At 40.2% G+C, this 17,126-nt stretch overlaps 1 protein-coding gene across 1 annotated transcript; it reads left to right on the top strand.

Annotated features, from left to right (window-relative positions):
- Nucleotides 1–739: 739 nt before the first annotated feature.
- Nucleotides 740–12,231, top strand: spdl1 (spindle apparatus coiled-coil protein 1). Its single transcript, XM_079517218.1, has 15 exons — nucleotides 740–875; nucleotides 3,252–3,419; nucleotides 4,977–5,153; nucleotides 5,308–5,502; nucleotides 5,792–5,941; nucleotides 6,683–6,781; nucleotides 7,249–7,359; nucleotides 7,723–7,863; nucleotides 8,799–8,908; nucleotides 9,881–10,001; nucleotides 10,349–10,415; nucleotides 11,084–11,163; nucleotides 11,273–11,366; nucleotides 11,620–11,698; nucleotides 11,922–12,231. The coding sequence occupies exons 2-15, from the start codon at nucleotides 3,252–3,254 to the stop codon at nucleotides 12,094–12,096; spliced, it is 1,767 nt and encodes a 588-aa protein (XP_079373344.1). The 5' UTR covers nucleotides 740–875; the 3' UTR covers nucleotides 12,097–12,231.
- Nucleotides 12,232–17,126: the final 4,895 nt, after the last annotated feature.

Below are 17,126 nucleotides of genomic sequence, written 5' to 3'. Positions count from 1 at the left end.
ATCATGTATATTTGTGCACTATAACTTTGATCATGTGAAGAAATGCTTGTCAATCATGTTTGTTTGCCAATCACGTTTCTAATCACTTGCATTTTTTGGAGCCACCCCACAACACCAAATGGGACTGATGGCTCTTTGTCCACACTGTATAAAATGAATCATTTCCTGTTCATCTCATTTATACTTGATGTCCTGCCTGCTGTAATTGTGAATAAACTAACCTGGAGCATTACAAAGTGAGTTGCGAGCCCTTCCTTGTTCATACGAGCATAAAGGACAGCAAATTCCTTAAAATATACAGCTTTCTCTTTTGATATTCCGTGGTACATAGTTTTATTTTGTTGTTTTGCTTGGGAAATGCAATTACTTTCTCAATAGGGTTTCTCATGCCAAACATGAATTGAACAAGGTGGACCCTCTTGTTAAAAAAAAATCACACCCGTGTGAACTGAGTGGTGTAAGGTTTTATATAGCATGATCAGCTGTGGTCTGACGTAATGTCTGACGTCCGATGTGAGTTGTGCTTCAAATGTTCTGTAATTCTGCAAACTGTTAAAAAAAAAAGCTAATTTTAATTGCATAAAGGATATGCTTTTATTTTATTTTTTTGATGGCCAAAAGTCAAGTTCCGGTAAAACCCGAGTGGAATAGTACGAGAGTGGCGACACTAGCATTGACTCCCATTGTAACAATGGAATGCGGAAGTTCTCATTCTCTCTCAATGGGATAGTTCCAATGTTTGGGACGAGATCAAAGCGTGTCGCCACTCTTATATTACTCTGGGTAGGATGGGAAGGGAATAAGGTTTTCAAATTGATCGGCGCGCAGTGGATAGAGTGTGGATTTAGTAGTTTGTATTGCAGTAAAACTAAAAGGTAGGTTCACATGAAGCCATTGTCTTTTTGTATGTTTCTTAATAGTTAGTGCGTGTTTGTTTAATTTATACACGTGTAGTCTGTAATAGTGTCACGTATAAACTATAATAACTGTCACGTATCAAGAAGCCTAGCTAGCTGGGCTACTGATAGCCTAAGTTTTAGACTCTCGTAGAGGTATTTTTCGATTCTGACGTCGAAAAATACATCTACGAGAGTTTAAAATCTAGGCTAGGCTACAGAGTGTGTAGCCTCGACGTACTGTGTCGCTTGCCAAAAAGAACAGATCACATATCCTAAGATTTAGACTCGTAGATGCATTTATCGATTCTGATGTCAGAATCGATAAATAGGCCTACATCTACGAGAGTCTAAATCTTAGGCTATTATCTACACGATATTTTGTAGTAGTACTCGAACCCAGTGGTCTTTTCTATGTAACCCCGCTAATACATATGAGAATGGACCAAAGCATATAGGGTACAAAATGGCAAATAGTTTATTTAATAGAAAAAGATTACTTTATTTGCATATACAAATGTTTAAAAGTGTTAAGATATTGAACTAGAAATGGGGAGTGCCGCTTATTCCAATCGTGGAAAAAACAAAGTTGAACACAGTTCAACTATGCAATCAAACAACAAAACACATGGTTCAACTATATGCCCATTACAAAATACCACACAAGGTACCACACAAGATTACATCATAATGCACCACCATACTCTCTATAAAATGTCATAGGCAATAACTAAATATAGGGGGAATAAATTATTGCTTTACCAGATAACTCAATGGCTACACACAGGCAGTCTCAATACTCACATTGATCCAGTTTAAATGCCTACATGTTACTGGGGATGGGGAGGCCACTCTCCAAACGATTCAGGGCAGGTAAACATTCACATAACAGCACCAAAAGTGCCACTGCAGACTTGACAATATAAAAGTATTATCATTGTAGACCATACAAGATAGCAGTAAAAAACAAAGATGCAATACATCCAGCAAACAAACATCAGCCCTCTCAACAACATGCTACCAGCAATGTTGTGAGGCCCCACAGATTTCAGACCTGTTGCCTTCCTGTTCAGAAAGGCTTTAAATACTCTGGTCACTGATGCAATTTTACCTCTGCCTCCCTAGAGGCTACATCTAGAACCACTAATTTCCACAGTAGGCAGTAGCTACCTTAATTCTTTTGACAAAATTAATTCTCTAAAACATTAATAAAATGAGCATGTTAACTTGCTATCCGTTTAGGTTTTCCTTCCCCATATGCAGTTATGTGCCCTGATTGCCCTCCCACCGCCTTAGTTCAGGACCGAGACAGATTTTGGTAGCCTGGCATGGCCAGCCTCATAGCGAGGATTCACTGAAGATTCTTTAAACTAGATCGCAGGAATACAAAATATATATATATTTTTACGGTCACATTAGGTGGTACCAATTCATGAAAATATCACTGTTGGCCCCTGCAGAATTATGCTTTGCAGCTTAATTGTGATTCACTGATTGATGGCCCAACCCACTCCCTCCCTCCTTTTATGAAGCACATTCATAAATGTGCTTTTTAAACATCAATTTCTCTGCAGATTACACAAATCAGATATTTTCATCTCAGAGTCGTAATGTAATGTGAGCCTTTGCTATCTTTGTGGTTTGTACAGTCAGGCTGATTTTACAATACAAATGTTCAGCTTTTCTGTTGAGTTACATATTACACACAGTAGTGTGAACGATCAAATTCATGTCACCATTGGGAGACACCACACACAACCACAGTGAGGCAGTTAGTCCAAAGTCAATGGTATTTTGTCCCGCTATATAACAATACAAGCAGAGCAGTGGACGGGAATACATAAATTCAATGTCCAATAAGGGGGGGGGGGGGGGTCTTAGCCGCCCAGAGCTAACAGTCATTAAAAGCACTGTAAAATGCACAATGCCACACTAATATAGACTGACTTCCAAAACACTGCAACTTGTAAATCAAAATGAAATAATAAAGAAAACCATGCACGCTATTATAATTATTATGTGTGTGTGTGTGTGTGTATATATATATATATATATATATATATATATATATATATATATATATATATATATATGCTATAATACAAATGAATCAGCAGTCGGTCATGATACATAGCTTTCCTTTCTATTATATTCTTCCATGAGCATTGCTCCATCTGTTCCCTTTAATATTGCGTACATCTAGGCAAAATTGGCAGGGTACCCGGAAGTTACTGCTTACTGAGTGGCAAAAAGAAAGTATCCATCCACAAATATAAATAAATACTCAAGTAAAATGCAGATACGAAAACGGCACATAGTACCACTAAATGTACTTTATTACTTCCACCACTGCAGATGAGTGAGACAACAGAGGATGCGGTCCAGCGGTTGAGAAGCCAGCTGAAGGATAAAGATGAACAGCTGCAAACAGCTGGTCGGGCTGGCCTGGACCTCATCGAGCACCAGACGGCACTAGAGACTCAACTGGAGGAACAGCGAGTCGAGATGACCAATGCTATGGAGGTATGATGACTCTGAAGTGACCAATATACTACTGATTTCTGTCAAAGTTACATTTGCGTAATGCCAAATGTCAAAATGCCAATCGGAGCACAAATTACAAACTTTAGACCAGTGGTTCCTAAACAATGTTTTTTTCTCTTATTTAGATTGGCAATTTTCACTAGTTTTAAAATGCTTAAAGGACAACTTTAGTTTTTTTTTCAACCAAGGTTCATGTTTTAGGTTATTAGAGAAAGTAAAAGATGAATGTTATTTATTCTTTCGGTTTAGCGATTTTTGCTATTTTTGACAGGGCGGGCGGGGGCATTCGAACATAGCACTAAATATGTATTTATTTTATAGCGATTATTTACTATAGTCCTACTAGACCCCAGGAATTTACACCTGACCACAAAAGATCACAGGAACTACTGAATGTGAAGGAGGAGATGACAAACTGACATATTGAGCCTACAACACATTATGGCAGCCCCCTATAGAGCGTCGCAGTCCCGCCTCCTACACTGGACCAGGAAATGAAACCCAATGCATTTTTCCCATAGACATTTCTTAAAGTATTTATTTAAAGACGGTTACGCCGCGGACAAAGCCAACTCGAGTCGTGCCAACTCATGACAACACAAACAATATTTTGGACAAAACAAATAATTACAAAGAAGAAAAACAACAAAAAAAGTGTTGTAACCTGCCGTTTTTTTCTTCTTTCTAATTATTTGTTTGGTCCAAAATATTGTTTGTGTTGTCATGAGTTGTCACGACTCGAGTTGGCTTTGTCCGCGGCGTAACCGTCTTTAAATAAATACTTTAAGAAATGTCTATGAGGAAAATGCATTGGGTTTCATTTCCTGGTCCAGGGTAGGAGGCGGGACTGCGACGCTCTATAGTACCCCCACCCCCTTCACATTCAGTAGATCCTGTGATCTTTTCTGTGTAATTTCCTGGGGTCTAGTAGGACTATAGTAAATGACAATTACAAAAAAGACATATTTAGCCACAACAGCTCTACCAGAGTGCTCCAGACTTCCCTCTCCAGAGCAACATTAGTGACTTCTTCCTGGGGGATCCTGAGATGTTCCAAGGCCAGTGAGTCTGTGTTTCCTCCAACTGCGCCTTGGTCTTCCCCGGGGTCTCCTCTCAATGGGACGGGCCTCGAGGACCTCCCTAGGGAGACGGCCGAGAGGAATCCTAACTAGAAGCCCAAGGCTCCTTTCCAAGCGAAGAAGCAAACAAAAGGGGGAAAAAATACATATTTAGCCACTTGTTCGAATGCCCCTGCCCCCCTGTCAAAAATGGCTAAAAACGCTAAAACGAAAGAAAGCAGCAAATAAAAAAATTGTAACACTCACCTTTTACTTTCACTAATAACTTAAAACATGAACCTTGGTTGAAAACTAAAGTTGTCCTTTAAGTGGGTAATTCTTCATTTTTTGTAAGTTTGGGTTCCAGGGAGACACCAAATTTCACTTTTGGGTCTCACGCTGAATATGTTTGTGAAACCCTTGTTGTACCTCTATTTCTCTTGGATTATTACAGATATTGTAATCTTGTGTCTTTTAGGCTTTGGAGCAGGATAAATATTCTCTGAAGCGGGAGCTGGAGTTGAAAATCCAGATTCTGGAGTCTGTGTCTTCAGACTATAACTTTATTAAAAGCCAACAGAGACAACAGCTGCAGCAACAAGAAGAACATTTGGAGAGGAAACATAGCATTGTGCTGGCTGAACTCGAGGAAAAGGTACTAGTGGGGGCAACAGTTAATCAAAATGAATCGATTTAGTTGATTTTTAAAAAAAAATCTAATTTAATAAAATAATCAATCCTATTTTGGGGCTGTCTGTTCATTGAGATGTTGTGGTCAGTTCATTGAATGTGTCTGTCTGCTCATTCAGGTGGAGAGGATGCGGTCAGACTTGGAGGAATCGCAGCTGAATGAGAAACAGCTCAGACATAAACTGGAAGTCCAGACTGTGACTCTGACCAACAAGATAGAGGAACTACGAGCTTTGACCGAACACGCCCAGGACACCATGTCCTCAGAGATGCTGGAACTGCAGACTAAGAACATGGAGCTGGAGGAAGTTAAGGTAAAGAAGTTAAAGAACACTAGAGTTCAACTACTGAAGCCCTACCTACATACTCCCGCTAAATTTTAGTGGGATTAAGACTGGTATGTTGTTTTTTTGCCTACCGACTGTGAACGATATTTGCACTTGTATCATGCCTAACATTGGTTTCAATTAAAATATTCAATGGAACAACGTATTTGGTCAACATATAGTATAATACATTTCAATTTTAATATGTGGACAATCTAATCCTACCACCTTCTGCATTTCCAAAAGTAATTTAATTGTTGCTTGTCATCATCCCTAGATGGAACTGGAGCAATCATTACAGGAAGCTCAGTACAAAGAGCAGCAGATGCTACTGACAAATTGCAATCTGCAGCGTCAACTCCAGCGAATTACAGACGACAAAGAGGAGAGAGAGAAAGAGGCAGTTTCCTGGTTCAATGCACTAGAGGTAATGTCCTTGACTCCTTGACATGAAAATGTGTGAAAACCACCGTTTGTGTTGTCTGTGGTTTTAGACTTCTCCATTGTAAAGAGACAGTGTTTTTACACTAACGTGCCATTTAGATTTTTCACAGAATGCACTGTGGGAAGTGGTCAAATGGTCACATTTTCCTATGTCCTCACAATACAACATTATGGTAAGACAGAAATTAAGTGCTACACAAAACACAAACCATAATGGGTCAGTTCTCGCAGCTAATTTTATATTTTGTTCTCCTATTGGGTAAGTTTAGTTGTCGGGAATGGAATTAGGAATGTTAATCGATTAATCGCCGTTAAGAAATTAGTCAATTAAACGTAACAGTTAATAACTAATTGAATTAATCGAAACGTCTCTGCTTTTGCATGTGATGTGACAGACAAGACAGTGCACTTCATTTAATTATATTTCTCATACAAAGATGCTATTGCTTGGCCCTGTATCGCAAATGGTCAAATAATTTGATTAAGGAATATAATATGCCTTTTGTATTCTTTCTGTATATCAGCAAAGTGTAGATTTTTTTAAGTTAGACATTGAGGGAAATAGAGATTCTCAGTTGGGTTTTTTTAACGCCGCTCATCAACTAACCGGTTGATCGACGATAAGCTTATCAAAACGTATCAATAATTCCCATCCCTAAATGGAATGCTTGGTTTCTATGATTGAGGAAAAGTGTCAAGTCATCCCTGTCTTCCATTCTTGTAGAAATCCCGTGAAGCCAACCAAGACCTACAGATTCAGCTGGAACAGCTTCTACAACAGGCACAAGACCCCAACAGCAAGGGAAACTCCCTCTTCGCTGAGGTAAAATAAAATGTATCTGCCAGGGGGATTCCTGTCTGCTTTTGATATCCCTCTCTGATCGTCGCTATTATGATAATAGGAATCATAAGTTAAGAAAGTGTTCCCCCATTTATTTTATTTTTTATATATTCTTTGTTGACCTGTTGTAGTGCCAACTTCTATTGAGAGTCCTAATGGTGATCTAAGCAGATTTCACAGTCCCAAGATGCGCACAATGAAACTTTCTCACATGCTTGCAAGCACTGTTTTAATAAAAAATATTTACATTAAGTAACATGTTTATGTAACATCTTACAAAATAATATTGTAATCCAGCTAGTGTGTCACTTTGAAGGACACTACCAATGAAGTGTAGCTACAAAAGCATATTTATGTGAAATCCTAAGCTAATGTGTTCATGAAAATGGCACCTCAAAAAAAAAAAAAATGTTTATGCTGGTGGTGACCAATATTTCTTTTCATCATAGTTGGAGGACAAGCGTGCTGAAATGGAAAGAAAACTCATTAGTATGAAGGTCCAGTACAAGTCTCTACAGACACAACATGCCTTCACCAAGCAACAGCTACACCGCATGAAGGTAACACACACACACACACACACACACACACACACACAAATGCGTACTAATGAACTCAACTGGCATTTGATTCGGACACGATCACATATTAATACAAATATAAATCTGACGGTGTACAAATGGAACCAAATGACTCATTTGGTTCCATTTGTACACTCACTTTAAGACCTCTGTAAGGGTCGATTTAGAATCCTGTCGATGAATCATGTGAGTCATTCAAAAATGATCAATTCCTGTTCCTAGAAGATACGTTTTGCGATACCACATTTTTTTATTCCATTTGAACAAAAATAAGATTATGAGTATGTATCATGGATGTACGTTATGTCAATCATATGAGTATGTATGTATCATGTGTGTTAGGTCCAGGTGGCCACTCTGATGCAGCTCCATGGCTCCCGGGCTGATCCAGCTCAGATGGAGAGGCTCCAGTCCATGTTGTCTGACAAAAACTCAGAGATCCAGAGCCTTGTGAGCAAACTCCAGAAACTGGAGAAAGTGGAGGTAAAATAATGAATCCCTTATTTTAAATATTTAAATGTCTTCCACTTACTTGAGGAGACTGGGGGAAAGGAACGTCAGAGTTAGGGATGGGAATCCTCTGCTGTCTTACAACCAATTATTGGGGTTACTCTTCGATTCAATAGTACAGTCATATAGTTGGCATGTAGGTTTCACAACCAAGTGAAGCTATTTCCAACATTTCAAACGAAACAACAAAGTTTTGTCCGGCGAAACGTGTCGTGCTAATAAATAAGTTGATGATGCAGTAAGTTGTCCGTCTCTATTCCCTGGAGTGTGCAGTCCCTTCCTTGGAAGGTTTATTTCTCATTTTGAAATATATATATACTCTGCACACTGATGAGAACAAGAGTGCGCACGCTGGCCAGCGCAAACAAACTTCACCCCTCATAGATGTAAATGGAAAAGAGGTCACAACACTCGCATGTAAAAACGTCCATAAAACTTTCCGATGCTGTTTTCCTCCCAGTGTGAAGGATGGAGGATTAAGATGTTTAATGTGATCGCCCCTCTTATGTATGTCTACATATCTTATGCATCTATCAATAATGGCAGAAAAAGTTAAAGATAAAAAAAAGAATGGAGGGAGTGCTCCCTATGATCACGGCATGTCTGCTTTACATAATTTCAATCAGCTGCAGCCCCTCAAGCCTAATTTATGCCCCATTGCACACACATTAACAAATCGCTGACACATTAGGCGAAACCAGGCTGCTCTATTGTATATGTGATGTTCCACATCTCAAGTGCCCATGTCCATGGACAGGTGTTTCTCATTCCTGAGTACATGCTAAAGAATGAAACCTCCCCTTTAGGCTTGGGCGATGGTACCAATCCATTCCTGACCCTATGTTTTGGTTGTTGCAAGAGAATCATTGTTGGAAGTTACATATTGTGTTTGTGTGTTTGGTTTGCAGATGATGTTGAAGTCGCAGCAGCCAGTGTGTCCTGCTCCAGCAGACAGTGGAAACGGTCAGGATGAAACGTACTACACTGACCTGCTCCTAATGAAGCTAAACAACTCTACGTGAGTTTGACTCTTTATGTATTTGGTCTGTTATTTGCTCAGTTTGTCCCACTAATAGTTTTTTTAGTAATGTAGTTATTTTGTAATAATTTAAATAACTTAAAACAAAATACATCGCATGGATGCACCTGGGATGTATCCGATTCCTCAGCGATCCCAAGGTTCTCCCAACATCATACCCCTCACTCGGGTGACCCAGCCAGGGTGATCAAGTCCCGACATACGTCCCAGTAGCTACCCTCGATCAGTCCCATTAGGGAAAAACCAGGGCCTCCTGAACTACTCTGCCGGGACTGGGAGGTACTATTCTGGCGTGTGGAAGGACTAGGCTCTGTGGGTTGACTCCTGTCCGGGCCCCTCCTACGTCTCACCAGGTCCAGTCCTGCTCTCACCAGGTCCAGCCCCTGTGCGTTGCACCAGACTCCCAGCACCAGGCACTTCATTCAGGAATGGTGGACATTCCGGCTGCCACCCGTCTCTCCGGTGGCCACCAGACTATTCCTGGTTGTCGTGTAGTCTTTTCCTATGAGTCACTATTCACTAAGGAGTGTTAAGGACTGTGTGGCCTAAATGCTTTAAAGTGTGACTTAACACAGGGCCACTTTGAGTTTGGTGCCCTGTAAAGAATTATAAAGGTAAAAACATGCCTTCGTACAGGGATGTAGGCATAGTTTTATGTAGGGAAAGACATGTTGTACATGTGAGAACCTACACATTTTTTTTTACATGATCCTTCCTTCATGTTCACAAAGGGTAGGCAGCATAAGCCTTGGCTTCAGCCTACACCTTTTCGGTGCCACTTTTATAAGTGGATCCAACCGCATGTATGTAGATTTATGTATGTATATATGTATATGCATATGTATGTATTATGTGCTTCCTTTGTTCTTTTAAAAACACTGAATAAACGTACCTTACCTAACTTACCTTACCTTCCTGCCTTAGGATGTTAATGTGTGTTTCTGTCTCCAGTAAGGATGCAGAACGTATGGGGGATGAACTGTCTCGTCAGAGAATGAAGGCTCTGTCAGAGAGCCAGAGATGTCTGGAGCTGGAGAGGAAACTCTTCTCAGCTGAACGACTGCTCAAGCAGGTCAGCTCTTGTTCCACATGGTTTCATTAAGTCTATAGTATTAAACACGTCACTTCAATATACTGTATGAAAAGAACATTTAACTTGAACCCATTTAGACCTGAGGCTGATTTTAAAAACTCCTAAATCCTGACCCAAGTTTTCAGAAAATCTACATTTTTTTTATTCATACAATTAAAAATAAGTCTTGTTACTATGTTATACATAGCAACATCTAACATGATGCTTTCCCGGTTTTATAGGTATAACAACTTATGTGTACACAAACTGCACTTCAGTTTATTTAATCATATCAGGTTTTTGGAATTCATGCAGTAACCTTTGCAGCATTGCTTCATTGTCAACAGGGACAAAGTGACAAGCTCAAACTACAGCTGCGAGTTGAGGAACTCCAACACCAATATGAACCCAACGGTATGTACAGTACACGTACATTACTTACACCCAGTAGTGTGTTCTATGAATACACCGCCTGCTAATCGTCCGAGGTGGTGTATATGGAACGCGTGACTACTTTTGCATGACTCTCTTGAAAAACATAAAAAGTTAAAATATGGAGTTTTCTGACAGACAGGGGGAACCATAGATATATATATAAGAAAGTTAGATGGCTCACCCACGCTCTGGCCAATGGAGAGCGACGTTGCTACGTGACGGCCATCTTACCTCGAGGCAGCATAACATTGTGTCTATGGGGCAGTACTTTTTAAATAACCATAACTTTTCAACCGATTTTCAAACGGTTTGGTTTGTTATAAACGTCAAAGACGTCCGCATACTTATATGCTTTTGTACGACATTCATATAAAAAACTAAATGAAGCAGATAAGCATCCCGAATCATAGCCACGTTGACAACGTTTGGAATAAACCAACCCGTTTGTAAATCCGTCAAGATTTGAGGGAGTTATGACTATTTTAGTTTGAGCTGCCATTGAACATACTGTACTGTAGCCCCGAAGCAAGATGGTCGCCGGGTGAACTAGGTCAGAGACTCTGCCTTGAGCCATCTAGCCTTTATATATGTCTATGGGGGAACCAGCAATAGGACCACAACATAATATCATGCCTTTTGATCTGCAGAGGTGAACAAGCACGCCATCCAGAGGAGAAGAAAGGAAAAGCTTCCTGTCGACATTATCCCTCATTCTGCTGTTATCGAGGTGGATTTTTACCTTATCTGTATACAATATTTGTTATATGTGATTAGTATCATTATGCTGCTGCTATTTTCTGTTTTAACCTCATGTGTATAATCTGCTACTATATAAGGTGGAGGCTGCTGCTTGTGAGATGAAGTCCAATAAACCAGTTGAAAACAAGCCCAGAGCCCAGCGCCTCACTGACACTCATGTCCTCAAACAAGGTCTCTACATTTCATGGCTCTTTCCACTACAAGAACTAAGTGAACCATGTATGTCATGCTGTAACGTATTTCACAGGTTCTGGATTTGACCTAATTTGGGACCTGCTCCGGAGGTGGTACCTCATGTTTTTTTTGTTTTGCTTTGTGGTTTACTGATTGAAGTCTCAGTAACAAGGAAGAAACAAAGACATATCGACATATTTACATAATCTAGTACCAAACAAATTTCTGAACTTTTTGTTAAATGTTTTAGTTCCAGACTCGGACCAACCGCCAGTCAAGTGTGCGAGAATCTCTGAGGAGCCTCCAGGCACAATTATCGACGTCCTTAGGTCAGTATACAAGCATCACAGTTTCTTGTCTCATTGGCTATTATGAAGAGAAATGAACAGAACTATTATCCCAAAACAGATTTAATATGTGTGTTTTGGTTTTCGCTATGCGCATGAACATAGTGAGGAATTCCACACCTGAAGTTCCACATGGTCATTTTTGTTTTACTTGCCCTGTGTGAGGGGCAAAGGTATAATGTTATTTTCTTCGTCTTTACCCAAGCTCTTCTCAGACTGACTGCAAGGCAAAGAATGAAAAGGAGACGGAGTCACAAGAGAAAACAAACTGCCAGGAGAAGACAGCCTGGGCAGATGAGAGGAGGAGGAGACAGCACGCAGTTGAAGTTATCCATGTCGGCTCTAAGGAGACCATGGAAGACCAGTGTGCTCAGCAGTAGTGTAGTACTGAGAAATGATGGACTTATGTTGGATGGGAAAACATTTACAAAAGTTCTGTATGTAATATATTGGGCTTTTTATTTATTTTTAAATATGTGTAGCTCTGCGGTTTAAATAAAGGCTTTTTAAAGTAAGTCATGGATCGTCTGAGTGTGCTTGTTTTTTGCCTGTTGATAGGACTTACTGTACATCTTACTGTACATCTATGATTTTGTTTTGACTTTGAGCACCTTCTTCACCTGGACTGGAGTCTTCACCTTTTTGCAGTCTTCACCTCTTAAACTCTTTGACAGTAGGTCTTATTACCAACGAGGATGAATCCGACTACCGCAGAGCAGTAGAGGAGCTGGTGAGATGGTGTGAGAGTTACAACTTGATTCTAAACATCTCTAAAACCAAAGAGATGTTCATAGACTTTAGGAAGAAAATCTCGAGTCCCCCCCCCCCCCCTCTTCATCAATGGGGAAGAGGTAGAAAGAGTCTCCTCCTTCCGGTTCCTAGGGACCACCATCCATGAATCCTTATCATGGGATCTCAACACCAGTCTCATAATAAGCAAATCACACCAGCGTCTCTATTTTCTGCGGCAGCTTAAGAAGTTTAAAGTCAGCCAAACAGCCATGACTCACTTCTATAGGGCCACTATTGAAAGTGTTCTTACCTTCTCCATGCTTGTCTGGTTTGGTCACACAACCTCTCAAGACAAATCGAAGCTGGAAAGAGTAGTACGTCAAAAACCATTGGATGTAGCCTCCCTACACTTTCCTCACTCTATTCCACCAGAATAATTAGGAAGGCAAAACAAATCATTGCAGACAACTCTCACCCTGCACATTACCTCTTCAATCTCCTCCCATCAGGCAGGAGATATAGAAGCATCAAGAGCTCAACATCTCGCTTCAGAGATAGCACTTACCTCGTAGCCATTAGACATCTGAACTAGATGTATGTATATGTAGCAATATGCATAGTGCACTTTAAAAACAATGTAATTCCCTATGCTGCTGGTTTTTGTATTGTATTGTCTTTTTTGTTTTTGTATCTATGGTTGTCTGTATATGTTGAGTATGAACCAAGACAAATTCCTATCAACTTGTTGACATGGCAAATAAATTCTTGAATCTTGAATCATAAGAGGTGATGCTTGTTAATACCTAGCCATGCAGTTTGTCATGGAGGGAGCTCAAAGGACTGGATTTGTCGTACAAAATGACTGTCTGTCTTTCAAGCTCCTGGTCCGGAAGTGCTGGCAGTCAACATCTAGTTGCTGGAAGGGATGCTTTGCCAGATTGACAAATGTTTCTGTTGCAATGTGAAACATGGGCAGGACTCGAGATTTGGGCATTACTTTTCATGTAAAATTACTTAATTTCTGTGCAACAACTGTAAACATGCTTTCATGTTTAAACCTAGCTCGAGTTAACATTTGTTCTTTTCTTTGATGGCATCTTAGGATAGATGTAGACCTATTTGACAGTGCAGAAACATAATTCCCTTCCTTGATGTATTAATGAGCATCAATAACGACCATCACCTGTGTCACAGACACATACAGCTCCCCTCTGCAGGCCTCTACTACTACTGAAAGTGACTGCATGGAGTCTGTCTCATTTCTCTCCAAAAGCACGTGAATATGATGGAATATGATTACAGCTCACATTTCATATCACACACTAGCCCCCCTAAAAAAAACATTTGAAAATCGATATTAATTTTTAATAAATCGATACATATCGTCGGGATATAATATCGATATACGATATATCGTTACATGCCTATACAGTAGGCCTACTGTATCTACAGTACCGCACCCAAATAGTCTGACTGAGCAAGTGGGCACCCTGCACAAGTGGCCACCCGGACAACTGGCCACCTGGATGGCGTTCTAGTTCATTTGTATTCTTCATTGCAATAAAGGTGTTATTGATGATATTTCATGTTCTGTGACTTTAATAATGTCAAAATAAGTCAACTTTATCACATTTGGAAATCTGTCTTGCAATTTGATATAAATTTGATAAAAAAAAAAAAAAGATATAAATTGCAAGACTAGGCTAAAATTAAAACTAAGCCACCGGACTATAGGCTTTGTCCCATGTACCTTAGTTTCTATAATGATCTCTCTTTTTTCCCCTCTGTCTCTCTTCGACTGCTTTTCTAGGCATGTTGGAGAGGCTCGAGCCTCGAACCCAAGTCCATGGTCTATACACTATACTGTACTGAGTGTAGCCTACTTTGTCTATTCGTTGTCATGCGTAAAAAATACATGACAACCAGGGGTTCTGCACTCAAAGGCAGTGGTGGAAATACTATTGTAAGTACAATTCCTGCTATTAACTAAAGAGCAGAGTGGCGCAGCGGAAGCGTGCTGGGCCCATAACCCAGAGGTCGATGGATCGAAACCATCCTCTGCTATTTTAACATTTCCTCATCAACCTGCTGACTTGGCACTGTGTCGATTTGATGATGCAGCTCGACTACTGGCAAATCCCACCTAATGTATTTTTTTGCCGGGTGTTAAACCTGGCCTACAGTCACTAGAGTGGTCCTAGTTTGTAGTCTATAATGTGGTCCACAATCTAAAAGCCATGTAATTTCTGCTGAGTAGTCAGTTAAAACACTATCCTTTGTCAAACAGACATGACCATTAAAGGACACAAAAGAGGAATTTGTGGGTAGTGTGGCCGAGTGGTCTAAGGCGCTGGATTTAGGCTCCAGTCTCTATGGAGGCGTGGGTTCAAATCCCACCACTGCCATCAATTTCTTTTAATTCCATTCCTCCATCCTATTTAATGAGCAAATACAAACTTGTCAAGTGTCCATGGTAATCCACTGGCTGTCAAACAAAACATAAAAAGTCAGAAAATATACATTACATAGTCAACACTGAGACTGTTACAGTGTAGTTAGTTACACTGTGACTGTCACCCAAAATGTTTCTCAAAAACGGGCAAGGCTATATGAAAAATATTTACTGATATATTATGCCATTGGTGAGCACCTTTGCCGATGTAGCCTGGTCTACTTTCATTTATGAGGAAATACCAAAATAACAGAAGATGCATGCAGTCCATGTGTAGGCTATAAAATGTTCTGAATGCCTTAAGACAAATGGACACATGACATAGAAATATCCTATGTATTCAATTCAAATGAGAGAAAACATGTTTATTTATTTACATTGACAATGTTTTCTTTGGCAATGTAAACATGTCAAATTAATTAGGGAAAGTATTGTGTTGATATTAACAGATTGGAGAATTACAGTACATTTCAAGCACAACTCAATACAAAACTGTTAACTGTGGATGACACCATAAAGCATGCACTTGTTTACAATATGGTGTAAATTGTAAACAGAGCTTGGAAACTTTAGTTAATAATATCCATATCATCCAATACTAGCCTACTATCTATCATTCAAACATTCTTTAAATGCTGATGTAATGTAGATTGGCTAGTAGCCTAGTGGCTGTTTCTCCTCCCGTGGGGGTGGGGCGCCGGGGCGGCAACTGGCCCTTGAAACTACACGGCCAAGTCCAACCCCGCCCAGCATTCCTCCACTCAGCAGCAGTGATGTGCTGCGCTGATGTGCTTGCAGATAATTTGGGAAAGGGGCAAAGGGCAGTAGGGCACCCCACCATTCCCTTAAAGCGGCACTACACTACTATAATGTAACTTTTTCTTTTCATGAATAAAATATAAATGTATCCAGTCTGTATGGTAGAGTATTTTAATACAATATAACTTATACCGTTGGGGACTTGGGGTGGTTGTATTTTGTCTCCCTGGTGTTCAGACAGTCAGACAGGATTTGACACAAATTATTATAGGCCTATGTATCCCCCCCTGCCCCCTTTGACACGAATTATTATAGGCCTATGTATCCCCTGCCCAAGCAGGCCAGGCAGGTGTTATTATAGGCCTATGTATCCCCTGCCCAAGCAGGCCAGGCAGGTGTTATTATAGGCCTATGTATCCCCTGCCCAAGCAGGCCAGGCAGGTGTTATTATAGGCCTATGTATCCCCTGCCCAAGCAGGGGATTATTATAGGCCTATGTATCCCCTGCCCAAGCAGGCCAGGCAGGTGTTAAAAGTTCAGCACTTGCGCAGGAAACTGGTTTCAAATGGGTAGAAGAGGAGGTTACATAGTGCAGCTTTACAACTCACGATGGTGGTGGGCCTACTACATCTAGGGCTAGGAGTGAAAGGCTTTAAATTAAAACAACAAATTTGAACCATGGTTAAGGGTTGTTTATATAAATTAATCCCTAACCCAAACGAAAAAGAGCCCTACAAAATAGACCTAAATCATAGGCCAATGTGAAAAGGGTGCCATTTGTTTTTTGTTCCAAAAATGTGTTTTTGCAAAAATCCACCTGTTGGTGGCGCTATAACAGGCCAATGTGAAAAGGGTTGGATATATTCCTCAGCCTATAGTAGGAAAGTCTGTGAAAGATTTCACATAAATTGCACGCTGTGTTCATGATTTGAGGCTTTTTGTTTCAAAAGGGCCAATCCTGCAAACTTTGAAAGCCAATGTTAGCCAATTAGGATGGAATAGTGTGAATAGGGGAATAGGATGTGAATTAGCTGTTCACAGATGGACGGACGGACACACGGACGGACGGAGTGCAAAACATACTCTTCCCATGCCTTCGGCCTGGTGGAGACAATTACTGTGTTGGGAATGGGATACTTTTTCTTGTAAAAAAATATATCACTGAATTTGCTGCTGTTTTTTCCAAGAAGTCCAAATAGGCCAAAAATATTAAACTAAATTTTAGATGAAACATTAACATTAGGTATGTATATATAGCTGCTATTACACTTAAGTTATAAAACCCACATGGACAATAAGCATTCCCAGCTTGAAATAATTTGCACGCACTGTCTGCAACGAGCATAATGCACAGAATGGATCGTCTGTCTCACCAAGGCAAAACAGACATGCGTGTGGCGAGTGCGTCATCGCTGGCAAGTTTTGTAGTATATGAGGGGCGTTGTATAACAGAAACAGATCCATGCC

The sequence above is a fragment of the Electrona antarctica genome (genome assembly GCF_951216825.1).
Source record: "Electrona antarctica genome assembly, chromosome: 1".
In the NCBI taxonomy this organism is placed as follows: Eukaryota; Metazoa; Chordata; class Actinopteri; order Myctophiformes; family Myctophidae; genus Electrona; species Electrona antarctica.
The sequence above is the reverse complement of the archived record's forward strand: the minus strand, read 5'-3'. Positions and strand labels throughout refer to the sequence as shown.

Coding starts and splice junctions, on each gene's coding strand:
- spdl1 (XM_079517218.1), top strand. CDS start 3,252: ATGAGTGAGACAACAGAGGATGCGGTCCAGCGGTTGAGAAGCCAGCTG. Junction 5,154..5,307: donor TGGCTGAACTCGAGGAAAAG/GTACTAGTGGGG, acceptor CTGCTCATTCAG/GTGGAGAGGATGCGGTCAGA. Junction 11,367..11,619: donor CACTCATGTCCTCAAACAAG/GTCTCTACATTT, acceptor TAAATGTTTTAG/TTCCAGACTCGGACCAACCG.